At 44.1% G+C, this 26,805-nt stretch overlaps 1 protein-coding gene across 7 annotated transcripts in view; it reads right to left on the bottom strand.

Moving 5' to 3' along the window:
- Positions 1–26,805, bottom strand: part of LOC139535652 (calcium-dependent secretion activator 1) — a 192,408-nt gene that overhangs the window by 63,433 nt on the left and 102,170 nt on the right. For all 7 annotated transcript variants that reach the window (XM_071335273.1, XM_071335275.1, XM_071335276.1 and 4 more), the window contains exons 7-11: positions 18,789–18,900; positions 18,432–18,571; positions 16,838–16,904; positions 12,501–12,609; positions 6,615–6,827 (exon numbers count right to left, since the gene is read on the bottom strand). In XM_071335273.1, the coding sequence (XP_071191374.1) occupies positions 6,615–6,827; positions 12,501–12,609; positions 16,838–16,904; positions 18,432–18,571; positions 18,789–18,900 (641 nt within the window). The remainder of the gene's footprint in view (positions 1–6,614; positions 6,828–12,500; positions 12,610–16,837; positions 16,905–18,431; positions 18,572–18,788; positions 18,901–26,805) is intronic.

The raw sequence follows: 26,805 nt of genomic DNA, 5'->3' as shown, positions 1-26,805 counted from the left end.
GATCAGTATATATAGTCTAAAGTCTCTGATAGCAGCCTTTCTGATTGCATCCTCACATGATCGAATGCAACCTCTGAGGTGCACTAGCTAGACCCATCTTCTTTCCCCTCCCACCCTTCCCCTTTACTTCCACTCCCTCCCTTCCACTGCTCAGCCCGTCAGCCATCTTCTTTCCCCTCCCACCCTTCCCCTTTACTTCCACTCCCTCCCTTCCACTGCTAGGGTCTCCCTAATTAACCCCCCCCTCCTTTTGTCCAGAGAGGGGGCTAAATAAATTTGACAACACATTTTCACTTTCCTTCCCAGTGAGTGGGCTTAGGCATTACATCAGGGTCTGTCTGGAATGGGAAGGCTGACCGATAATCCATGCGCTGTCCATCTCCCTCTAGTTGTATTCTAATACCCTGCTTTAGCCAGGGCTCAGGGACTGCTCTGAATGCCTCAGATCCGCAGGTCACAGCTATTCTAAGCAGCGGTCTGGATAAATAGCCTATGCAGCTGCCCCTCCCGAGACGAGGCTTTACATGTAAATAAAGAGACAACACCACTTATGGAGCATTAACAACAGTTGCGATATAGATACAAATGAGTTTTCGCTGCAATGTGGATATACACACACAATGTCATAGTAAAATGTGTCCAGACACACTGATATAAAAAAGTGTCAAATGTTTTGGATGTTTTTCATAAATTCCAAATCACACAAAAGCTGAAAGTGACACACAAATATAAAATCATGAACAATAAATTACTTTGACTATAGAATAAAAATACATAAATACCAAACTACCATCAAAGCTGAGAGAATATAATAATAAAAAATCACTTTTATTTTCTCCCATTGACCTCGACTTCACTGTTGAGTGAAACCCAATGTGGCGCCAAGCCAGCTGTCAACCACCCAGGGAACAAAGCCTGTGCTGCTATGATGCTTATGATCCCCAACTCCCAAATCCAAAAAGGTGACTATGTGTCCCTCTCCTCTGTGACTGGTGGCCTGTCATGTCTATTTGACATCCCAGCGGTGGAGTGGACATGGGGGCTCTGGACAGTAACAGACAATGACACTAGTCACCCCCGTCTGTCTAGGCAGGGGAAGGACTGACATCACAATGATTGATGGATGCTACTGATTTATAGATCCCTACACTAAACATTTGGGCTATTTAGCGCATAGTAAAAAAAGAAAAGAATTGACCACCAGCACCACCTCCCTGCTCATTCCCTCTCTCCCCAGAACACCCACAGCCCAGACTCTCTGACGGCAGAGTGAGGGGTACATGATGATAGCTGGGTCTGATTTAGGGGTAACGTGGAGCTAAAGACATGAGCTGACACTGTGGTTCTCACCTTCTCGATCAGTCTCTCTATCCTAAACATTTGAATTCATTGAACAGCAATTGTGGAAGATCTTATTATGCTCATTTAGATTTTGTATACAGGTTCATGTTTTTTAACACATTTGTACATTTGCAAGTTGACAATACTTTATATCCCCATGCACTGTATGATTCATAGAGCACTGAGAGCATACCAATATTAGTGTGTTAAAGGAGAGGATAAATGAATTCTTGAGGCAAATCTCTATATACCCAACAATACCAGGATCTGTCTCAGTCTTTCAACAAGAGGGAACAGAAAACAGACTCAGTTTTAAGCATAAATGGTGAGAACATCACCCTGGTAAATGTTCTTGTCAGGCATCCAAAGAAAGAAAAGGTAAACGGATATGTACATTGTAAAAGTGGTAGAAGTGTTAATTTCAGGTCCGTCTCTAAGGAGTGGAGAAGACTGCAGCAGCATATGGTAAAAGGAATGGCATGACATCATCACTTGCTACATGTTAGCATTCAGAATACTCCAGGTACATATTTGCCAGCTCTCATTTAGCAGCAAGAAGAATAAAGAGGAAAAGGCAGGAATTGAGCAATCTTCAGTAAAACATGGATATTCCACTGGAAATAACAATTGATTAAATATATAATAAATATATACAGTGCCTTCAGAAAGTATTCATACTCCTAAATATTTTTTACAAATCTCACCAATCCACACACAATACCCCATAATGGAAAAGTGACAACATATTTGTAGAAATGTGGGCAATTGTTTTGAAAATGTAATATTGCATTTATTTAAGTATTCACACCCCTGAGTCAATATTTTGTAGAAGCACCTTTGGCAGTGATTACAGCTGTGAGTCTTTCTGGGTAAGTCTCTAAAAGCTTTCCACACCTGGATTGGGCAACATTTGCCCATTATTCTTCACAAAATTCTTCAAGCTCTGTCAAATTTGTTGTTGATCATTGCTAGACACCTATTTTCAGGTCTTGCCATATATTTTTAAGTAGTGTTAAGTCAAAACTGTAACTCGGCCACTCAGGAACACTCACTGTCTTCTTGGTAAGCAACTTTCCTTTAGGATTTTGCCTGTGCTTTGCTACATTCCATTTTTTTTTATCCTGAAAAACTCCCCAGTCGTTAATACCCATAACATGATGCAGCCACCACTATGCTTGAAAATATGGAGAGTGGTACTCAGTAATGTGTTGTATTGGATTTTCCCAAAAATTACACTTTGTATTCAGGACAAAAAGTTTATTGCTTTGACACATTCTTTTAAGTATTACTTTAGTACCTTGTTGCAAACAGGATGCATGTTTTGGAATTTTTTATTTTTACTCTGTCAATTAGGTTAGTATTGTGGAGTAAATACAATGTAGTTAATCCATCCTCAGTTTTCTCCTATCACTGCCATTAAACTCTGTAACTGTTTTAAAGTTACCATTGGCCACAAGGTGAAATCTCTGAGCGGTTTCTTTGCTCTTCGGCAACTGAGTTAGGAAGGACACCTGTATCTTTGTAGTGACTGGGTGTATTGATACACCATCCAAAGTGTAATTAATAACAATTGAATGTCTGCTATTTGTTTTACCCATCTACCAATAGGTGCCCTTCTTTGTGAGGCATTGGACAACCTCTCTGGTCTTTGTTGTTGAATCTGTGTTTGAATTTCACTGCTCGACTGAGGGACCTTACAGATAATTGTATGTGTGGAGTACAGAGGCAATCATAAAAAAAACATGTTAAAACCCTATTATTGCACACAGAGTGAGTGCATGCACCTTTTTATGTGACTTGTTAAGCACATTTTTTTTTTACCCCTGAATTTACTTAGGTTTGCCATAACAAAGGGGTTGAACACTTATTGACTAATGGCATTTTCGATTTTCAATTTAATTAATTTATTTGTAAAAAGTTTGAAAAACTTAAATCTCAATTTAACCAATTTAAAATGTAGGCTAACAGAACAACATTTGGAAAAAGGGGTGTGAATACTTTCTGAAGGCACTGTATATAAATATCATCTAGCAGACATTTAGTAGACTTACATGCATGCATACATTGGATTTGGACTTTTCCGCAATTTGGAAGAAGCACATCAAACTATATAATGTGTATGAAGTGTGTAGCCAAATTGCATTGGTCTGGAATAAAAATACACGATTATTTATCTACCTATAATATTTTTTTATGATCTTATTTTAAACCCCAAAAACATATAGTAAGTGTTTTTATTACATTGTTTTTCTCCAAAGTGAAGGCATTTGTAAAGTTGCAAGTGTGAACTAGCACGTAGTTATTTAGCAACATTTCCCTGATTGCTTCCTGGAATAATTGTGCAGAGACCACACTGTTTAATTCATGTCATGGCACTTTTAACATGGTAGTAATCAGCTGCTGAGAGACAAAGGCCTCCAGTAGTTGTCAAAAACAACCATTTCACTGAATTAACATACGCCCTCAGTTCTACTGCAATGTATGGAACATGACAATCAACAAATCATTGTAGTTTTATGTTGTGGGTTTTAGCCCTGTCTCCGCCTTAACCCTTTATTACTATTATGGTAATTAAAACTGTTTCTGCCTTTTTTAAGAGATACCATATTGGTATATTATAAGTCCTGGTGTTTAGAAATAGGTCTGTTTTGCTAAGAAGGGATTTCATGTTCAATTATGTTGCTGAGAGCGAGAGAAGGCAAATATGCAGTTTAACCAAAGCAAAGCAAACAAAATCAGAGTGACGTGCATCTTAGTCTTGGAAGGATGGAAGTGAGTATATAAGTTTTCTAAAGTGGTCTAAGACAGAGATAATATAAAGATTTGAATAGAGGGAGAGAATGAACAACAGAAGAGGAAGAGGGAGGAGAGCACATTGCTTTGGTCAGATAATCAGTGTGGATTATCTAGGCTGTGCCAGCAACAGGGAAGCACTTACCCTTAAATCCAGCTACGAGATAGATAGCGGGGTAAGAAGGAACAAACCAGAGACACATAAAGACAGAGAGCAGACACAGAGACCTGACCTACAGCAGCTGGGATAGACCAGGGACACACACAAAGCATGAGTGTGAGAGTGAGAGTGAGAGAAAGTGGGGAAAAGAGCTCATAAACTGTTAAACAACTGGTATAATAGGACACAGGGGAAGAGCTAAACTAAAGAGATGAATATTGACATAAGGTGAAATGAATAGATACAGGTAGAGAGTGAGAGATAATGTGATATGGAATAGGAGAGAGAGACACAGCGTTGATGAAAAAAATGACATATTTAGTGACAATAGTAGAGAGATTAATGAAACAGATTGAAAGGAGAGGTGAGGAGAGGCGTTCTTTCTTCTCCAGATGGATGTAGACACTTCGCTGTAGTTGCTTGGGGTTACATAATATAAACTGTTACACACACATTCCTATAGAATAAATACAGTGGGGAGAACAAGTATTTGATACACTGCCGATTTTGCAGGTTTTCCTACTTACAAAGCATGTAGAGGTCTGTAATTTTTATCATAGGTACACTTCAACTGTGAGAGACGGAATCTAAAACAAAAATCCAGAAAATCACATTGTATGATTTTTAAGTAATTAATTTCCATTTTATTGCATGACATAAGTATTTGATCATCTACCAACCAGTAAGAATTCCGGCTCTCACAGACCTGTTAGTTTTTCTTTAAGAAGCCCTCCTGTTCTCCACTCATTACCTGTATTAACTGCACTTGTTTGAACTCGTTACCTGTTTAAAAGACACCTGTCCACACACTCAATCAAGCAGACTCCAACCTCTCCACAATGGCCAAGACCAGAGAGCTGTGTAAGGACATCAGGGTTAAATTGTAGACCTCTACAAGGCTGGGATGGGCTACAGGACAATAGGCAAGCAGCTTGGTGAGAAGGCAACAACTGTTGGTGCAATTATTAGAAAATGGAAGAAGTTCAAGATGACGGTCAATCACCCTCGGTCTGGGGCTCCATGCAAGATCTCACCTCGTGGGGCATCAATGATCATGAGGAAGGTGAGGGATCAGCCCAGAACTACACGGCAGGACCTGGTCAATGACCTGAAGAGAGCTGGGACCACAGTCTCAAAGAAAACCATTAGTAACACACTACGCCATCATGGATTAAAATCCTGCAGCGCATGCAAGGTCCCCCTGCTCAAGCCAGCGCATGTCCAGGCCCGTCTGAAGTTTGCCAATGACCATCTGGATGATCCAGAGGAGGAATAGGAGAAGGTCGTGTGGTCTGATGAGACAAAAATAGAGCTTTTTGGTCTAAACTCCACTCGCCGTGTTTGGAGGAAGAAGGATGATGAGTACAACCCCAAGAACCCATCCCAACCGTGAAGCATGGAGGTGGAAACATCATTCTTTGGGGATGCTTTTCTGCAAAGGGGACAGGACGACTGCATCGTATTGAGGGGAGGATGGATGGGGCCATGTATCGCGAGATCTTGGCCAACAACCTCCTTCCCTCAGTAAGAGCATTGAAGATGGGTCGTGGCTGGGTCTTCCAGCATGACAACGACCCGAAACACACAGCCAGGGCAACTAAGGAGTGGCTCCGTAAGAAGCATCTCAAGGTCCTGGAGTGGCCTAGCCAGTCTCCAGACCTGAACCCAATAGAAAATCTTTGGAGGGAGCTGAAAGTCCGTATTGCCCAGCGACAGCCCCGAAACCTGAAGGATCTGGAGAAGGTCTGTATGGAGGAGTGGGCCAAAATCCCTGCTGCAGTGTGTGCAAACATGGTCAAGAACTACAGGAAACGTATGAGCTCTGTAATTGCAAACAAAGGTTTCTGTACCAAATATTAAGTTCTGCTTTTCTGATGTATCAAATACTTATGTCATGCAATAAAATGCAAATTAATTATTTAAAAATCACACAATGTGATTTTCTGGATTTTTGTTTTAGATTCCGTCTCTCACAGTTGAAGTGTACCTATGATAAAAATTACAGACCTCTACATGCTTTGTAAGTAGGAAAACCTGCAAAATCGGCAGTGTATCAAATACTTGTTCTCCCCACTGTATATACCATAACAGTGCGTATTGTCCATTTTAAAATACACACTTGTGTGGAGAGAAAAAAATACAACAAAAGAGGTTACCTCAAAAAGGAGTCCAATAAAATCCGTATCTTGATAGATATTGAATTTGATTAGACATAACAGCATTGAACATTGGGCGGTCGTTTCCTGGGTACTGTAGCTGAAACAGTTAGAGCTACTCTGAGTGTTGTGGGCCTCGTGGGCACAACATGGGTGGCACTTACAGAACTGGGAGATGGGTGCGTCTAGCTGAGGTGCAGAGCCTGCTCTGTTGTTGAGTTTCTGGACCTGGGTGGGGGGGATGGGCTTGTGGGACTGGCCCGTGGCCCGGTACATAGCCTGGACCCACAGGATGCGGTCCTGCTCGTCATCACTGGCAAAGATCACAGTGTCACCTTCCTTTACTGCGTTGAAGAAGGTCCTCCCACCGTCAAGACCTAAGGAATTATTACGGTTAGCAGTGTTTGTAGGGCTAGTGCTACAGGTAGATACCAGCACACATATACAAAAGTATGTGGACACCCCGTAAAATGAGTGGATCTGGCTATTTCAGCCACACCCGTTGCTGACAGGTGTATAGCACACAGCCATGCAATCTCCATAGACAAACAATGGCCTTACTGAAGAGCTCAGTGACTTTCAATGTGGCACCGTTGTCAGTTCAAGTCAGTTCGTAAAATGTTTGCCCTGCTAGAGCTGCCCCGGTCAACTGTAAGTGCTGATTTTGTGAAGTGGAAACATCTAGGAGCAACAACGCCTCAGCCATGAAGTGGTAAGCCACACAAGCTTGCAACACTCACTACCGAGTTCCAAACTGCCTCTGGAAGCAACGTCAACACAATAACTGTTCGTCGGGAACTTCAGGAAATGGGTTTCCATAGCCAAGTAGCTGCACACAAGCCTAAGATTACCATGCGCAATGCGAAGGTGGAAACGCATTCCCTGGAGTGATGAATTACGCTTTTACCATCTGGCAGTACGATGGACGAATCTCGGTTTGGCAGATGCTAGGAGAACGCTACCTTCCCCAACGCATAATGGCAACTGTAAAGTTTGGTGGAGGAATAATGGTCTATGGCTGTTTTTCCTGCTTCGGGCTAGGCCCCTTAGTTCCAGTGAAGGGACATTTTTACGCGATAGCATTCCATGACATTCTAGAGACGATCCTGTGCTTCTAACTGTGTGGCAACAGTTTGGGGAAGGCCCTTTCCTGTTTCAGCATGACAATGCCTCCGTTCACAAAGCAAGATCCATTCAGAAATGGTTTGTTGAGATCGGTGTGGAAGAACTTGACTGGCCTGCACAGAGCCCTGACCTCCACCCCATCAAATACCTTTGGGATGAATTGGAAAGCCGACAGCGAGCTAGGCCTAATCACCCAACATCAGTGCCCGACCTCACTAATGCTTGTGGCTGAATGGAAGCAAGTCCCCGCAGCAATGTTCCAACATCTAGTGGAAAGCCTTCCCAGAAGAGTGGCAGCTGTTAGAGCAGCAAAGGGAGGACCAACTCCATATTAATGCCCATGATTTTGGAATGAGATGTTCGACAAGCAGTTGTCCACATACTTTTGGTCATGTAGTGTATTTAGGCCCTGGTACTAATGCAACTAATGGAAATTATCTCAAGGAAAGGAATTGGATAGCCATTTGCACAGGCTAAATTGCCAAGAGAACAAATTACCCGTGTTGGTTATTAATGTACAATGGCAGAGCCATGACTGGTGTGTGGTGTATTACTGTACCTGGCTGAGGGTCGGTGTGTGTGTGTGTGGTGTATTACTGTACCTGGCTGAGGGTCGGTGCGTGTGTGTGGTGTATTACTGTACCTGGCTGAGGGTTGGTGTGCGTGTGTGGTGTGTTAGGCTGGGTTTCTGTACAGCACTTTGAGATATCAGCTGATGTAAGAAGGGCTATATAAATACATTTGATTTGATTTTACTGCACCTGGCGGTGTACGTGTGTGGTGTATTACTGTACCTGGCTGAGGGTTGGTGTGTGTGTGTGGTGTGTTACTGTACCTGGCGGAGGGTTGGTGTACGTGTGTGGTGTATTACTGTACCTGGCTGAGGGTTGGTGTGCGTGTGTGGTGTGTTACTGTACCTGTCTGAGGGTGTGTGTGTGTGTGTGTGTGTTTGGTGTGTTACTGTACCTGGCTGAGGGTCGGTGTGTGTGTGGGTGTGTGTGGTGTGATACTGTACCTGGCTGAGCGTCGGTGTGTGTGTGTGTGTGGTGTATTACTGTACATGGCTGAGGGTCAGTGTGTGTGTGTGGTGTGTTACTGTACCTGGCTGAGGGTCGGTGTGTGGTGTGTTACTGTACCTGGCTGCGGGTCGGTGTGTGTGTGTGATGTGTTACAGTACCTGGCTGAGGGTGTGTGTGTATGTGTGTGTGGTGTATTACTGTACCTGGCTGAGGGTCGGTGTGTGTGTGGTGTGTTACTGTACCTGGCTGAGGGCCGGTGTGTGTGTGTGGTGCGTTACTGTACCTGGCTGATGGTCGGTGTGTGTGTGGTGTAATACTGTACCTGGCTGAGGGTCGGTGTGTGTGTGTGTGGTGTATTACTGTACCTGGCTGAGGGTCGGTGTGTTTGTGTGGTGTATTACTGTACCTGACTGAGGGTCAATGTGTGTGTGTGACCGTACCTGGCTGAAGGTCGGTGTGTGTACGTGGTGTGTGTACGTGTGTACGTACACAAGGACGGTGTGTGTACGTGGTGTATTACTGTACCTGGCTGAGGGTCGGTGTGTGTGTGTGGTGTGTGTTACTGTACTAGGATGAGGGTCGGTGTGTGTGTGGTGTACTAGTGTACCTGGCTGAGGGTCGGTGTGTGTGGTGTGTTACTGTACCTGGCTGAGGGTTGGTGTGTGTGTGTGTGTGGTGTATTACTGTATCTGGTTGAGGGTCGGTGTGTGTGTGTGTGTGTGTGTGTGTGTGTGTGTGTGTGTGTGTGTGTGTGTGTGTGTGTGTGTGTGTGTGTGTGTGTGGTGTGTAACTGTACCTGGCTGAGGGTCGGTGTGTGTGTGGTGTATTACTGTACCAGGATGAGGGTCTGTGTGTGTGTGGTGTATTACTGTACCTGGCTGAGGGTCGGTGTGTGTGTGTGTGTGTTGTGTGATACTGTACCTTGCTGAAGGTTGGTGTGTGTGTGGTGTGTTACTGTACCTGGCTGAGGGTCGGTGTGTGTGTGGTGTATTACTGTACCTGGCTGAGGGTCGGTGTGTGTGTGTGTGTGTTGTGTGATACTGTACCTTGCTGAAGGTTGGTGTGTGTGTGGTGTGTTACTGTACCTGGCTGAGGGTCGGTGTGTGTGTGTGCTGTGTTACTGTACCTGGCTGGGGGTCGGTGTGTGTGTGTGTGTGTGTGGTGTGTTACTGTACCTGGCTGAGGGTTGGTGTGTGTGTGTGGTGTGTTACTGTACCTGGTTGAGGGTTGCTGTGTGTGTGTGGTGTATCAGTGTAGCTGGCTGAGGGTCGGTGTGTGTGTGTGTGGTGTGTTACTGTACCTGGCTGAGGGTCGGTGTGTGTGTGTGGTGTGTTACTGTACCTGGCTGAGTGTCAGTGTGTGTGTGTGTGGTTTATTACTGTACCTTGCTGAGGGTTGGTGTTTGTGTGTGGCGTATTACTGTACCTGGCTGAGGGTCAGTGTGTGTGTGGTGTATTACTGTACCTGGCTGAGGGTCGGTGTGTGTGTGTTGTGTGTTACTGTACATGGCTGAGGGTCGGTGTGTGTGTGTGGTGTGTTACTGTACCTGGCTGAGGGTCGGTGTGTGTGTGGTGTATTACTGTACCTGGCTGAGGGTCGGTGTGTGTGTGTGTGGTGTGATACTGTACCTGGCTGAGGGTCGGTGTGTGTGTGGTGTGTTACTGTACCTGGCTGAGGGTCAGTGTGTGTGTGGTGTGTTACTGTACCTGGCTAGGGGTCGGTGAGTGTCTGTGTATGGTGTGTTACTGTACCTGGCTGAGGGTCGGTGTGTGTGTGGTGTGTTACTGTACCTGGCTGAGGGTCGGTGTGTGTGACTGTGTGGTGTATTACTGTACCTGGCTGAGGGTCGGTGTGTGTGTGGTATGTTACTGTATCTGGCTGAGGGTCGGTGTGTGTGTGGTGTATTACTGTACCTGGCTGAGGGTGAGTGTGTGTGTGGTGTGTTACTGTACCTGGCTGAGGGTCGGTGTGTGTGTGGTATGTTACTGTATCTGGCTGAGGGTCGGTGTGTGTGTGGTGTATTACTGTACCTGGCTGAGGGTCGGTGTGTGTGTGTGTGTGGTGTGTTACTGTACCTGGCTGAGGGTCGGTGTGTGTGTGTGGTGTGTTACTGTACCTGGCTGAGTGGCAGTGTGTGTGCGTGGTTTATTACTGTACCTTGCTGAGGGTTGGTGTTTGTGTGTGGTGTATTACTGTACCTGGCTGAGGGTCAGTGTGTGTGTGGTGTATTACTGTACCTGGCTGAGGGTCGGTGTCTGTGTGTTGTGTGTTACTGTACATGGCTGAGGGTCGGTGTGTGTGTGTGGTGTGTTACTGTACCTGGCTGAGGGTCGGTGTGTGTGTGTGGTGTATTACAGTACCTGGCTGAGGGTCGGTGTGTGTGTGTGTGTGTGTGTGGTGTGATACTGTACCTGGCTGAGGGTCGGTGTGTGTGTGGTGTGTTACTGTATCTGGCTGAGGGTCGGTGTGTGTGTGGTGTATTACTGTACCTGGCTGAGGGGCGTGTGTGTGTGTGTGTGTGTGTTGTGTGATACTGTACCTGGCTGAGGGTTGGTGTGTGTGTGTGGTGTGTTACTGTACCTGGCTGAGGGTCGGTGTGTGTGTGTGTGTGTGTGGTGTGTTACTGTACCTGGCTGAGGGTTGGTGTGTGTGTGTGGTGTATCACTGTACGTGGATGAGGGTCGCTGTGTGTGTGTGTGGTGTATCAGTGTACCTGGCTGAGGGTCGGTGTGTGTGTGTGTGTGGTGTGTTACTGTACCTGGCTGAGGGTCGGTGTGTGTGTGTGTGGTGTGTTACTGTACCTGGCTGAGTGTCAGTGTGTGTGCGTGGTTTATTACTGTACCTTGCTGAGGGTTGGTGTTTGTGTGTGGTGTATTACTGTACTTGGCTGAGGGTCGGTGTCTGTGTGTTGTGTGTTACTGTACATGGCTGAGGGTCGGTGTGTGTGTGTGGTGTGTTACTGTACCTGGCTGAGGGTCGGTGTGTGTGTGGTGTATTACAGTACCTGGCTGAGGGTCGGTGTGTGTGTGTGTGTGTGGTGTGATACTGTACCTGGCTGAGGGTCGGTGTGTGTGTGGTGTGTTACTGTACCTGGCTGAGGGTCGGTGTGTGTTTGTGGTGTGTTACTGTACCTGGCTGAGGGTCGGTGTGTGTGTGTGGTGTGTTACTGTTCCTGGCTGAGGGTCGGTGTGTGTGTGTGTGTGTGTGTGTGTGGTGTGATACTGTACCTGGCTGAGGGTCAGTGTGTGTGTGGTGTATTACTGTACCTGGCTGAGGGTTGATGTGTGTGTGTGGTGTGTTACTGTACCTGGCTGAGTGTCGGTGTGTGTGTGTGGTGTGTTACTGTACCTGGCTGAGTTTCGGTGTGTGTGTGGTGTGTTACTGTACCTGGCTGAGGGTCGGTGAGTGTCTGTGTATGGTGTGTTACTGTACCTGGCTGAGGGTCGGTGTGTGTGTGGTGTGTTACTGTACCTGGCTGAGGGTCGGTGTGTGTGACTGTGTGGTGTATTACTGTACCTGGCTGAGGGTCGGTGTGTGTGTGGTATGTTACTGTATCTGGCTGAGGGTCGGTGTGTGTGTGGTATATTACTGTACCTGGCTGAGGGTCGGTGTGTGTGTGGTGTGTTACTGTACCTGGCTGAGGGTCGGTGTGTGTGTGGTATGTTACTGTATCTGGCTGAGGGTCGGTGTGTGTGTGGTGTGTTACTGTACCTTGCTGAGGGTCGGTATGTGTGTGGTGTATTACTGTACCTGGCTGAGGGTCGGTGTGTGTGTGGTATGTTACTGTATCTGGCTGAGGGTCGGTGTGTGTGTGGTGTATTACTGTACCTGGCTGAGGGTCGGTGTGTGTGTGGTGTATTACTGTACCTGGCTGAGGGTCGGTGTGTGTGTGGTGTATTACTGTACCTGGCTGAGGGTCGGTGTAGTCTACAGTGTAGCCGTCCAGTTGGAGCAGCTCCACAGGCTCTGCTTTCTTCTCTCTGTAGCTGCACATGGCAAAGGTGTACTGGCTCACCTGCATCACAGGGGAAGGAACAGAGGGCTACTAATTATTTACTGTACACGTTATCTCATGGTGCTATTCCAGCTGCTATTTACCTGGTATTTCTCAAGGTAACGCATAGTAATACGGGTACTAGGACATACAGACGAAAATGACATAACATTGGTAAACTGCCTAGTAATTACTATGTAACTACCATTCTGTATACCAGGTAAATAACAGACTGAAAGAAAGCATTACATCTTATCAGTTCTACTTACCACTGTAACCTTGATCTCAAATATAACGTCATGTTCCCTAACCCAGGCCTTGGACACCTTGTTTGTGATAACCAACCGGGAGAGATGGTCACACAAGGGTTAATGAGCCAATCACCAGGCATAGATGGTGACCAGATGCTGGTCAAGATAGGCATATGGGAAAACAATCTGTCTGTGTGTGTGTGTGTGTGTGTGTGTGTGTGTGTGTGTGTGTGTGTGTGTGTGTGTGTGTGTGTGTGTGTGTGTGTGTGTGTGTGTGTGTGTGTGTGTGTGTGTGCAATAGTGAGAGAATGGAAATGACAGCTGTGTTGCCCACTCTTGAACCTCTAGTCAGTAATGTGTGTGTGAGTGTGTGTGAGTATACTGGGATAATCACATTATAATTAGATGAATGAAGTGGCCGATCCAGGGGAGAGGGGGAGCTGGTAAAAGTAACTTATGTTGATGAGAGAGAGTATGTGTGTGCTTGAGTGTGAGTGTGTATCTATCCAGGACTGATACAGTGATAAGCAGGCTTATTCTGCTACTGACAAGGACAGACACACAGAGAGAGAGATTGAGAGAGATAGAGAGAGAGAGAGAGAGAGAGAGAGAGAGGTGGGAGAGAATCAGAGAGCGAGGGTGGGCAGGCAGGGTGCTGTTGCCGGCGCCGTTGCCAGGGCGGGGTTGTGGCCCTGACTCTGTCACTCAGTGAGGACAGACGAGTGTGGTAGTGACACCCTGTCACAAGAGATAGGAGCCCGACTGCTAGGTGCCAGTCATGTCAAGGCAACCCAAGGATCTCAGCCAGTACCACGCTATTGTCACCTCTGCTGCAAGTGGCAGCTCTCACTGGCTGCAGCCTGCCTCTGTGTGACAACAGAGATTCACTGTCAGGGCTCTGATGAGGCCCCGGGTGGAACTTGCTGGGCCGCCGGTGCCACTACCCAGCTCCACGGTGCCCCCTTGCCTTCGGGACGTCCCTGGGGCACATCAGAACTCCCCATCTCCTTCCCACTCCCTCGCCTGCCTCTCTCTAAACCCACTTCAGCCTCACATTCCTCTGCCTGCTAAAGTTTGGACCTGTCAGGGCCAGGCGAGACAAACACACAGACAGAGACAGAGCAAGACTCTATGGGCCTTAAGGCTGGCTGACCTGCTGTCAAACTGATGGTTAAAGGATTCTAAATGACTTCGCTCCCTGATTACCCTACATGCTTTGCTCTTTTAAATAACCTTGTTATTGTTGAGAGCAGTGGTGTAAAGTACTTAAGTAAAAATACATTCAAGTACTACTTGAGTAGTTTTTTTGGGTATCTGTACATTACTTTACTATTTATATTTTTGACAACTTTTACTTTTACTTCAGTACATTCCTAAAGAAAATGATGTACTTTTTACTCCATACATTTTCCCTGACACCCAAAAGCACATTTTGAATGCTTAGCAGGACAGGAATATGGTCTAATTCACACCCTTATCAAAATAACATCCCTGGTTATCCCTACTGCCTCTGATCTGGCGGACTCACTAAACACATGCTTTGTTTGTAAATTATGTCTGAGTGTTGGAGCGTGTCCCTGGTTATCCGTAAAATAACTAAACATGGTTGGCTTAATAAGGAATTTGAAATTATTTATACTTTCACTTTTGATTTTGCTACTTAAGTATATTTTAGCAATTACATTTACTTTTGATAATGATGTATATTTATAACCAAATACTTTTAGACTTTTACTCAAGTAGGATTTTACTGAGTGACGTTCACTTTTACTGATTTATTTTCTATTAATTAAGGTATCTTTATTTTTACTCAAGTATGACAATTGGGTAATTTTTACACCACTGGTTGAGTTTATAAATTGGATTGTGTGATGGGGGTGGGGTGGGGCTGGAGAACAGGCCAGCGATCAATGTGGTTGTTTGCCAGTATGTCACTGAGGAAACTCTTGACCATGATAGCCCCCCCAGTTGTCATACGGAAATGCTTAACATTTCACTCCAAAGCCAGCATATCATCAGAGAGAGAGAGAACAAAGAGAGTGAGTGAACAGAGAAGAAAATAGAAAGGAGTGAGTGAGAGAAGGGGGAGAGAAAAAGAAGGATAGTGTGGTAGGGTGGCTGCTTCTGTCTGTCTTCGAGGACAGCCTCCAGACTGCTGAATAATTACACTTCACTTTGCATCATAAACATGTGGTTTGTGGCTCCAATCTGTTCTGTTGAGCAGTGACCTGTCAGGGCATTCAACTAGCCAGATACCACTACAGGCAGGATGAACTCTATCTGAGCGGGGTGGGGGTAGGAGGGGTCTGGCGAGAGCTTGGTTTGGGGAGCAAGCCGCTTAATTGTGATCCCTCGACTCAATTAAGACAAAACATAGTTTCACAGGTTTAGAGTGGCATTTTCGCCTCTCGTGATGGGACTCGCTCGGTTCAGCTGAGGCTGATGCCTTTGATACTGACGCTTTCCACTTTCACTGGGTATGAACAGAGAAAGGGGACTTACTTTATCACACAGGAATAGTGAGAGGGTTACATGGCATGAGCCGTCACGATAGCCATCTCATGGGATGTTCAACCCCTGACTCGTTCTTTTTTTCTCTGGCACACGTAACGTGTTTACAGGGTGTGTAATGACAGCTTTACACCTGTAGAATTCTGTTTACGTGTACCTGACGTGTTGTTGGTGTGTCGCTGCCATGGGTGGTGCCAGCGTCCATCACCTAGCACTGTAAATGATCTACTCACTCCATGTAATTAACAACTCATGAATAATTCAACAGGAAACGAATCTTCTGACACTGAAATAAATACCCCCCAGTGTAAACTGTGCTATTTATGAGTATCATGACAAATGTCAGTCAAATTAAATTCAGAAAGTGTGTGTGTGTGTGTGTGTGTGTGTGTGTGTGTGTGTGTCTGTGTGTGTGTGTGTGTGTGTGTGTGTGTGTGTGTGTGTGTGTGTGTGTGTGTGTGTGTGTGTGTGTGTGTGTGTGTGTGTGTGTGTGTGTGTGTGTGTGTGTGTGTGTGTGCCACATTCGGCATACAGCGCATGTGAGTTTGCGTTTTGTTATTTCAGAGAAGGAGGGTTGAACATCACAGAGTGCTGTTGGTGAATCACATCCACAGTAGTTAACACAGCTAACTCACAACAAACTCCTATTGGACATATCTCCTCAACCAGCTGAAGTTGCACACTGTTGTCTTTTCATAGGCTATGAATCAACACGTACAGTTTTGTACTACTTCACTGCTGAATTTTGTATTTTCAGGCAACACCAAGAAACAAAGGGGACATACTATATTGATGGTAAAGCGAACTAAACGTATTTGCCCTTCACTTTGAAAATATAATCATTTTGCCAATTCTGAAGAACAATACATTTGAGTCCATCATAACACCAATAGAGTATTGAATGTCTTGAATACTTACACGCGACTTAACATAACCAAAACAGAAGAGACAAGAAAAAGTAAAAGATTTACAAATGAAATTATACACAAACATAAAAGCTATCGGTCTCTCTGAGAAACAGACTTGCACATGACACACACACACACACACACACACACACACACACACACACACACACACACACACACACACACACACACACACACACACACACACACACACACACACACACACACACACACACTGTATGTACAGCTGGGAGCGAGCGAGACGAGCATTCCGTGGGCTCTTGTAGCTGCGAGTGCTAGGCCAGCCAGCGTACACTCTGGTTTGTCAATCGCCTGTCAACTCCTCGCTCTGAGACATATCCTCCCAAACACAGAGGAGAAAGTGTGCTTCTCCAAATGAGGCCAGACAGAAAATGGCTGCTACAGCTACACAAGCTCCTGACAAGAATTGGCTTAAACCTTCAGCACCCCAGTCAACTAGAGGAAGGCACGTACCAAAGCATGACAGATCAAAAACATAACATCTTACTTATTGGATTAGTGCTGACCATGGTTTCTTTAGTGGTCTTTTGTTCTTACCTGCACCAAGACATAGAATCTCTTCTTCCATCTCTTCCACACATTTTTACCAATAGCCCATAGGTACCTAAGTAAACAAAGCAATGGTTTAGTAACAAGTTGTGTAGTCTATGGTGGATGGCCTTTCTACAGAGGCTGCTTTACAATATTAAACCTTGCGTTGCATCATTATTTCATAGAGAGGTGGCATGCTGAAAAAGCATATACATTTTTCCTTTTACGTTATAATGAGCAATATATACAACACCTTGAGTGAATGGCAATTGGCGAACAATAGCAGAGAAGCATGTGTTACAGTACAAGGTCTCTGCTGACCTCTTATGGTAGAAAGTTGTTACTGCTACCTTTTACTGTGAAAAGGGTTTAGAGCTAGAATGACCAATCAGAGCATGAAGAAGAAATGAACATCTGAGGGTGAGGACCCCAGCTCTGACTGCCTCTGTCCGCTCCTCCCCCTGGCCGGGCTAGGGGTACCCTGGCTTGCCTGCCTCTGTCGGTGTATCCCCCTGGTTAGTTTAGGGACATCAGGGCTTCTCTCTCTGAATAAACTAGTGCCAAAGGAGCAGTGGGAAAGGGGGCTGAGGCTGGTACAGGCAGAGGCAGGTACAGGAAGCATAAAACCCAAACACAGGCTACTGCAGGGCCACCCCAGCATCACATCAGACCTCACAGGCCCTGTACAGGAAGCATATGGAGGAGAGTGAACGAGGGGGACAGGCGGCGCTCCTTAAAGCCCAGACACTGGGCTTCCCCCATAGAGCAGGACACACACACACAGTGGAGGAGATCGGAGGAGGGAGGAAGTTTGACGTTAACGTTTCCTTATGTCTCTGAGTTGGTGCTGTCACATCACTTACATCAATAGCCATTATTAAAAAATATATATTTAACTAGGCAAGTCAGTTAAGAACAAATTCTTATTTACAATGACGGCCTAGGAACAGTGGGTTAACTGCCTTGTTCAGGAGCAGAACGACAGATTTTTACCCTATCTGCTCAGGGATTTGATCTTGCAACCTTTCAGTTACGGGCCCCACACTCTAACCACTAGGCTACCTGGTCACCCCACTGGCTTAATCACAATCATTATTTCCTATTTGATCTGGGGTGAGGAGAATGTCAATACCTTTTACTTGATATCCATTCATGACAGTCATAATTCTTACTCTTATTCAATGTGCTCTTTAACATGGTCATGTCTTACATATTAGTGTGAGGCTATGAGCACTTTGTTAATGACTGATCCCAGGCAATGGCACCAACAAAGCGGTGAAATACTGAAGAAGAAGACTACCTTTTGTTATTTAGCAAACATTATGTAAGCTTGATAAATGCAGTACAACAATATTTGAGAAAATTTTTAAATGTCAGATGTCACAGTGCCAATTACATAGTAATGTTCAATGTATGTTGAAGATAATAGATTTAATGTTTAAGGTTAAAGATAAAGATAAAGGTTGCCTGCTTTGGTAACAGTCGATCGGCCGTCTGGAAGTGTGTGTTATGCACTAATGGTCGGCCCACTAGATGGCAGCATATCACTGCATCTGAGAAAGATATGATTTGATCTAGAGTTTCAGGCAATGTAGCTTACCCACAGTGCTTCATGTTTTGTGGCTTGTCCATGCGGATGGCCAGTTTGATCTTCAGGTCACTGTCAGGGCAGCCTTTGGACACGGACATCTTGTGTAGTTCTGACTGTTTGGGACTGTTAGGGGTCGGATGGAGTACCACCTGGAAGCACAAAGACACATATCTATTATAGTCAAGTCATACATAAAACACACAGCCACGTAAGGTTGTATCAATGTATATGTATTTGTATAATGTATGTAATAGATCGTAACAATGTATACTCCCTATTCACATCAATGGCAACCATTTTGAAATCTGAAAAGCAAGTTCGTTGCTAACTGTGCCTATGTCTGGCTCCAGTTCTGTAGGCTCTTACCCTGCCAAGCTCTTTGTCCTCCAGGGCCAGGACTCCTGTGCTCTCAGTGAACAACTTCACCTTGACAGCAGGCAGGGGGTGTGTGGTGGTGAAGTCCCCCTGGGTCCCCCAGCTGAAACACACAGAAGACCATAGGGTGAGACGGGTTAAAGAGTGACATGACATTGTTTCACATCAAATGTGACCCATTTCAGGAAACTAGGCGCATGTCGAAGGTCACTACTTCACAGGAGAGCTGTTTGAACGTAAACTTTAAAAAAAAATCAAAATGCGTTTTTTGGCATGAAATGCCTTCTCGAACATGTGAACTTTCATGTGCCTTAATAACAAACTTGTATGCCATCTGTAAATACTAATAAAATTGCTAAAATACGAACCTAGTTGATTTAGATACAGAAAAAGTGAGGAACCTTCCTGTTAGCGATGATTGGCTGAGATAATGAGTGGGCTGGACATGCCGAAAGATGAGTTTGGATTGGTCTGCCATATAGTACGCTTCTGTCTATTTGAGCTGGTCAGTATGTGTAGGTAATCCTGTCTAACGCGGCTTTTAAAAAATTATGTATTGCGTAGTAAAACTACAAGTGTTCCTCTCCACTTTCTGGAGGACCGAGTTTTGAAATCAGTGGAATACATGTATATATCTAAGGAGATGGAGAAAACACATCTCTGGATTACATCTTCAAACTAAGGGCAACCATGGCATCCATGACAGGAGAAGCGTCCATCCATGATAGTCTAGCTACAGAAAGTGGTTTCATTTCAAGTTAAAGTGTACTGTTAGCTAGCGAACGTTAGCTGGCTGGCTCACTAGCTAACGTTATGTGTATGATCTTATTATTCGTATCTCAGAGCCATTTGCTTGGCTAGATATAGCTTAATGTTAGCTAGCTAACATTGGACTCGGTTGGTTAGCTACCTGCAGATTCATGCAGGGTTGTAACATCATGAGTTGGGATTATGGTCCATTGTTTAGCTAGTTATCTAGCGAACATTCAAAGGCCATTTTCTCAAAAGTGAGGTAACAAGTTTATCAACTTTCAAAGCAGAATTACTTTCCCATTGTTCCTCAAATGCAGTGTATGATATGGCATTTTGTAGCTCTGTTTCTCTGCTTTTATCCAATGTAAAAAACACTATTTCAAATTTTGCTACATAAGACCGAATCAAGGCGGTCGGTCACAAATATTATTGGTTGCGTACACATATTTTGCATTTGTTATTGTGGGTGTAGGAAAATGCTTATGATAGTGTTTATAGACTAAATATGAATAGAAAAGGTGTACAGCAGTAGTTATATAGGATGAGCCTTGACTAGAATACAGTATATACATATAAAGTGGGTAAAACAGTATGTAAACATTATTAAAGTGACCAGTGTTCAATTACTATCTACAGTACATCTCTAAGGTGCAGGGTCGACTAACCAGGTGGTAGCCGGCTAGAAACAGTGACTAAAGTTCAGGGCAGGGTACTGGGCGGAGCAAGGCTGTAGGTGACTATTTAACAGTCTGATGGCCTGGAGATAAAAACTGTTTTTCAGTCTCTCGGTCCCAGCTTTGATGCACCTGTACTGGCTCCGCCTTCTAGTGGGGTGAACAGGTCGTGGCTTGGGTGGCGGAGGTCCTTGCTGATCTTCTTGGTCGTCTTGTGACACTGGGTGCTGTAGATATCCTGGAGGGCAGGCAGTATGCCCCCATTGATGCGTTGGGCTGACTGCACCACCCTCTGGAGATTCCTGTAGTTGCGGACGGTGCAGGAATCACTGCTGTACCAGGCGGTGATACAGCCCGTCAGGATGCTCTCAATTGTGCATCTGTAGAAGTTTGTGAGGGTCTTATGTGCACACTGCCCCCAGAATGAGGTGGAAACTGAGCTGCACTTCCTAACCTCCTGCCAAATGTATGACCATTTGGAGACACATATTTCCCTTAGATTACACAGACCCCAAAATAATTTGAAAACAAATCCAATTTTGATAAACTTCCATATCTATTGGGTGAAATACCACAGTGTGCAATCATAGCAGCAAGATGTGTGACCTGTTGCCACAAGAAAATGGCAGCCAATTAAGAACAAACACCATTGTAAATACAGCTTATATTTACGTTTATTTATTTTTCCTTTTGTACTTTAACTATTTGCACATCATTACAACACTGTATATATACACAATATGACATTTGATATGTCTTTATTATTTTGTGTCACGTTCGTCGTATGAATCGGACCAAGACGCAGCGTTGTATGCGTACATTCTATATTTATTAAAGAATGAACACTGAACAAACTAACAAAACAACAAAACGAACCGTGAAGCTAATATGAATAGTGCAGACAGGCAACTAAACATAGAACAAGAACCCACGAACACAAAAGGGAAAATGGCTACCTAAATATGATCCCCAATCAGAGACAACGATAAACAGCTGCCTCTGATTGGGAACCATATCAGGCCACCATAGACATACAAATACCTAGACCTACAAAACCCCTAGACATACAAAAACCCTAGACAATACAAAAACTAGCATACCCACCCTCGTCACACCCTGACCTAACCAAAATATAAAGAAAACAGAGATATCTAAGGTCAGAGCGTGACATTTTGGAACTTTTGTGAGTGTAATATTGGTGCGTGTGTGTATGTGTGCATGTATGACAAACCCAGTGTATTCAGAATACACTCACTCTGTGATGGAGAGATAGCACAGGGGAAACCATGACATCTTGACACCACAACCGCAATTTCATCATTCCAATATCATTCAGTATGCTTTTGGGATGCACCACAACCTACTGTGGACTATCTCTGAGCTGTTAGGTGTTTCCCCTGTGTGTGTCACTTCTCACTGATGTGCTGCATCACATTTCTATGTGGTCTCTTATCTGTGAAAAATATTATAAGTTTTGCACTTAAGTATTGTACACTGTCGTGGAATTATTGCAATCAAAAGGAGAGACTTTTACATTTCTTCAAAACAATCCAACTTTATTATTTAATTACTGCAGTAATGGAGCTTGTCAATGAACCCCCCCCTAGTTGATTCGTTGAGAGCTCAACGACAAAATATACCATGGCCTTTTATAGCAAAGATACAACCCCTTCAGTCTTCATGACAAACAACAGATGTATGGAATGGGTCACAAGGTTAAGATTTGTATGAAAGGTACTTATAATTCACAGCAAACAGTATCTGCTGTAAAAACTGTTCTCATTGTGTAGAGACCAGGGTCTGGTCCCAGAGTCATCTCTCCCTGGTACCTTATAGAACGGAAACATTAACTCATGCTATGGAATGCGGTCTCTTTAGGTTTATCACCCAAAGACATCGTAAATCTTCTGTCAGTGTTAAATCTCCCAGAGGCCCATCCTCAGTAGAACACACACAGATGAGTGTTCTAACAACCCTTATTCTGTTGCATAAAACAACAATTTGATGCAAATACAAAAGGAAAAATACAAAAGGAAAAATAAATAAACGTAAATATAAGCTGTATTTACAATGGTGTTTGTTCTTAATTGGCTGCCATTTTCTTGTGGCAACAGGTCACACATCTTGCTGCTATGATTGCACACTGTGGTATTTCACCCAATAGATATGGAAGTTTATCAAAATTGGATTTGTTTTCAAATTATTTTGGGGTCTGTGTAATCTAAGGGAAATATGTGTCTCCAAATGGTCATACATTTGGCAGGAGGTTAGGAAGTGCAGCTCAGTTTCCACCTCATTCTGGGGGCAGTGTGCACATAAGACCCTCACAAACTTCTACAGATGCACAATTGAGAGCATCCTGACGGGCTGTATATAATCTTGCAATTTTGCTCTCACAACACACAGCGGCTACCATCCATGAAGCATTTCCCAGATGTGACAGCTCCACAGAGTGAGTATTCATTTGTAAGGTTTAACTACTATACAATAATATATATACACTACAGTTCTCTCTGCCTGCGGTGGGGGAGCACTGATACGGCAGAATGAAGACTAGTCTGTCCATCTCACGCTTTCACCCTCTCCATCGACCTCTCTCCGCACTTAAACTGTACGTATTTCAATCATTTTGCATGGTATAAAATGACCTGCTCTAAATGAAACACAGTATCCATGACAGATCCCACCAACGCCCTGAAAGCAGCCCCATTATGACCCATTAACAACAACCTATCAGGCTTGATGTCCAGCATCTGTTGGATTGCTGCTTTCCATCAACATGACCCACATCCCTCCAGCCCAGTAGCCACTGCCTTGGCAGGGAACACTTTGTGACACAGTGTTACAATGCTTCTGAATCATGAGCCCTGTGAGTCATGTGTAATAATACATTGGGCTCTGCCACTATAGAGTAGTGTGTGGAGTAGTGTGTAAGGGCTCACCAGTTGACTCACCACAGAACGGCCTGTCACACATGCACACGTTCCAAGTCAACAACAACAACACTCTAGTGGTACTAGCCTATGTATGAGTCATGGAGAAAAGACTGCAATCTATTTCCCTGGGGTTTTTCCTCTGTTTGTCTTGTCAGAGCAGATTGCACTGGCAGAGTGCCGACTCTGCAATATTGACACCAATTGAGAGAGAAAAGATAATTTAATATAATAAATTACAGAGAAGCGTAATATTGCATGGATTTAAACAGAACAAATTGAATATTCTCCAGATGGTTTTAATTGTGTAGTATTTAACAGCATACATTTACATACAATTAAATGTCTGTAAATATGTGTTTTAAGCAAAGTAGCTGTCCAAAGCCTGGTAATTCTGTTTTTACATACCACCTGTAGATGGCAGTCTAAGAGCTTGCAGAAATATGTAGGTACTTTCACTCAAACCATGAAAAGGAAAAACCAAGGAGGCCAACATCATTTCATCCATGCTCGAAAGAATAAGAAAAGATGTTAGTGCAAAGTGATAAAAAGTGATAAACAAATGCCTTCATCAATGCTGTACAAATTCATTAGGAGAAGACACACCTGTTGTTCGTAAGAGGTGCAAGCAACTGGTTAAATAGATACCGGCGAATAGGGAAACAAAGGTCTCTTCTCAATGATATCTGTCCATTTGCTTTTATTCTTCTACATATTTCCTGTATACAGTATATGCCCTGGGCCCAGTTTTTCAAAAGTTGTCTTATTGGATTTCGGCAATCGGATAGGATTAAATGATAGCACTGGGTTTTTCAAAACTGAAAACAGATTCTGAACCTCCGAATAGGGATAAGGATTTAGTAATCCAATCTGACCTTTAATCAGGATTGTATTGAGCTTTTTCTTGATGCCAGTGGAAGGGTGGATTCAGGGTGGATTTAGAAAGGTGAAAGGCATTACAACCACAACATTTAAATGTAACTAAGGTGAGAAAGTTAAAAAAAACTTTGTAAGATCTGAAAATCAAAGGTTAAATATGTTAAATTGACTGCAGTAGGTATGTGGTAAGTTGTTCTATTGATTAGTGTCAAACAAATGCATCTACTTAATGCTTGTAACGTCTGCTTCCAACTCACACTCTCAAACACGTAGATCCCCTGAACGCAGCTCACTTTCCAGCCCACTTTCCAGCTCACACTCTCAAACACATAGATCCCCTGAACGCAGCTCACTCGCCAGATCCCAATCACCTGAACTCTGATCACCTGTTCAGACACATGTATGTCATTATCACACACTATTTAGTTTAGTTCTTTGCACCCCATCATTGTGAGGTATTGTTTGTTTTGTGACACACGTCTATTCGGAGTGCTGTTTTTCTGGTAATTTAATCCTCCCGTGTATGATAGTTTTTGCCTGCCTCACTAATGCCTATTCCCTGCTCCATGCCTGTACTTTAGCCTATCGGATTTCCTGTTATCAACCTATTGCCTGATCTCCCGAATGACTTTACTAGCCTTTTCCCTGCCTGTACTGTTGTCATTTTGAATCCCCTGTGTATGACCTTCTGCCTGCCCCTGGACCCAGCTACCTGCCTCCTCCTGTGGTCTTTTAATAATAAACACCTGCTGCGCCCTGCGCTTGAAACCAGCTCTATGTCTCCCATCGTGTTCATTACAATTCTAAGTGATATGCAAGCTATATTATTTTTTATCAAGTTACCTTTATTCAAGTAGTTTACTTTATGTGTTTGCCTATGAGTGTGTAGAAGTAGTACCACAATCTGTCTAGTAGATGGCAAGGTGTAGGCCTGTTCAAAGCAAAAAATCCAGATTCTGTGATCTTGATATTGTGGTATCTGGATCAGAATGATCCTATCTGATTATTTTCTGAAAAACCATCTCAAAAACAGCCAGATTGATTTGATCCTGGTTAGCAACAAAGAGGATTACAGAATCCGGATCATTCTGATCCAGATACAAATGTGAACATTTTGGCTGTCATTTTGGCTAAACAAAATGCTAACATAACTCACCAAGTACAGTGGATGGCAATATAGATACTTATCCAAACCACTGAAAATCTGGATTCAGTGATCTTGATATTGTTATCTGGATCAGAATGATCCTATCTGATTATTTTTGAAAAAACCGTCTCAAAAACAGCCAGATCTATCTGATCCTGGATAACAAAAATTGTAGAATTAGAGAATCATTCTGATCCCCTCCCCCCCCCTCAAAAAAAGTTTTAAAAAACCGGCACCTGATGATTCCCAATTCGGCAGTAACTAACTAACCCGTTCAGTACAAAAAAACGGTGTGCAATGTTCAATTAAACGGAAACAATGCTGTTTTGAATGACCTTTTCAAAAACTGGGAGGGGTTTAGTTGTGGGTTGAGGAACGCTTCAGCGTAGCCGTTGCCCTTTAAAGCGCAACTGAAGGCAATAGAGTACCACAGTATAAGTCGTAATACCCATAAAACCTAGAGGTCAAACAGGGAAAGGGTTCCAATAATTTTTCCCATTGGGGATTTTAGAGACACTTAATAAGGTATGTGTTTCATGTAGGCTTACCCTGGCGTAACGTTTGATAACCATGTAAATCTCTCTTGTTATGACTGGTTATTCTTTAAAAGTGCTTTCCTCACCATCTTAAATAGGCTTGCCCCATTCAAAAATGTAGAACCAGGAGGAGATAAGCCCTTGGTTCACTCCAGACTTAACTGCCCTTGACCAGTACAAACACATCCTGTGGCGTACTGCATTAGCATCGAATAGCCCCCGCGATATGCAACTTTTCAGGGAAGTTAGGAACCAATATACACAGGCAGTTAGGAAAGCAAAGGCTAGCTTTTTCAAACAGAAATTTGTATCCTGAAGCACAAACTCCAAAAAGTTCTGGGACACTGTAAAGTCCATGGAGAATAAGAGCACCTCCTCCCAGCTGCCCACTTCACTGAGGCTAGGAAACACTGTCACCACCGATAAATCCACGATAATTGACAATTTCAATAAGCATTGCTCTATGGCTGGACATGCTTTCCACCTGGCTACCCCTACCCAGGTCAACAGCCCTGCACCCCCCACAGCAACTTATCCAAGCATCCCACATTTCTCCTTCACCCAAATCCAGATAGCTGATGTTCTGAAAGAGCTTCAAAATCTGGACCCATACAAATCAGCCGGGCTAGACAATCTGGACCATCTCTTTCTAACATTATCCGCCGAAATTGTTGCAACCCCTATCACTAGCCTCTTCTCTTTCGTATCGTCTGAGAACCCCAAAGATTGCAAAGCTGCCACGGTCATCCCCCTCTTCAAAGGGGGAGACACTCTAGACCCAAACTGCTACAGACCTATATCTATCCTACCCTGCCTTTCTAAGGTCTTCGAAAGCCAAGTTAACAAACAGATCACCGACCATTTCGAATCCCACCGTACCTTCTCCGCTATGCAATCTGGTTTCAGAGCTGGTCATGGGTGCACCTCAGGCACGCTCAAGGTCCTAAATGATATCATAACCGCCATCGATAAGAGACAATACTGTGCAGCTGTATTCATCGACCTGGCCAAGGCTTCGACTCTGTCAATCACCACATTTTTATCGGCAGACTCAACAGCCTTGGTTTGTCAAATGACAGCCTCGCC

This window comes from Salvelinus alpinus, chromosome 12 (genome assembly GCF_045679555.1).
Source record: "Salvelinus alpinus chromosome 12, SLU_Salpinus.1, whole genome shotgun sequence".
Classification (NCBI taxonomy): Eukaryota; Metazoa; Chordata; class Actinopteri; order Salmoniformes; family Salmonidae; genus Salvelinus; species Salvelinus alpinus.
This window is presented reverse-complemented; position numbering and strand designations above follow the sequence as displayed.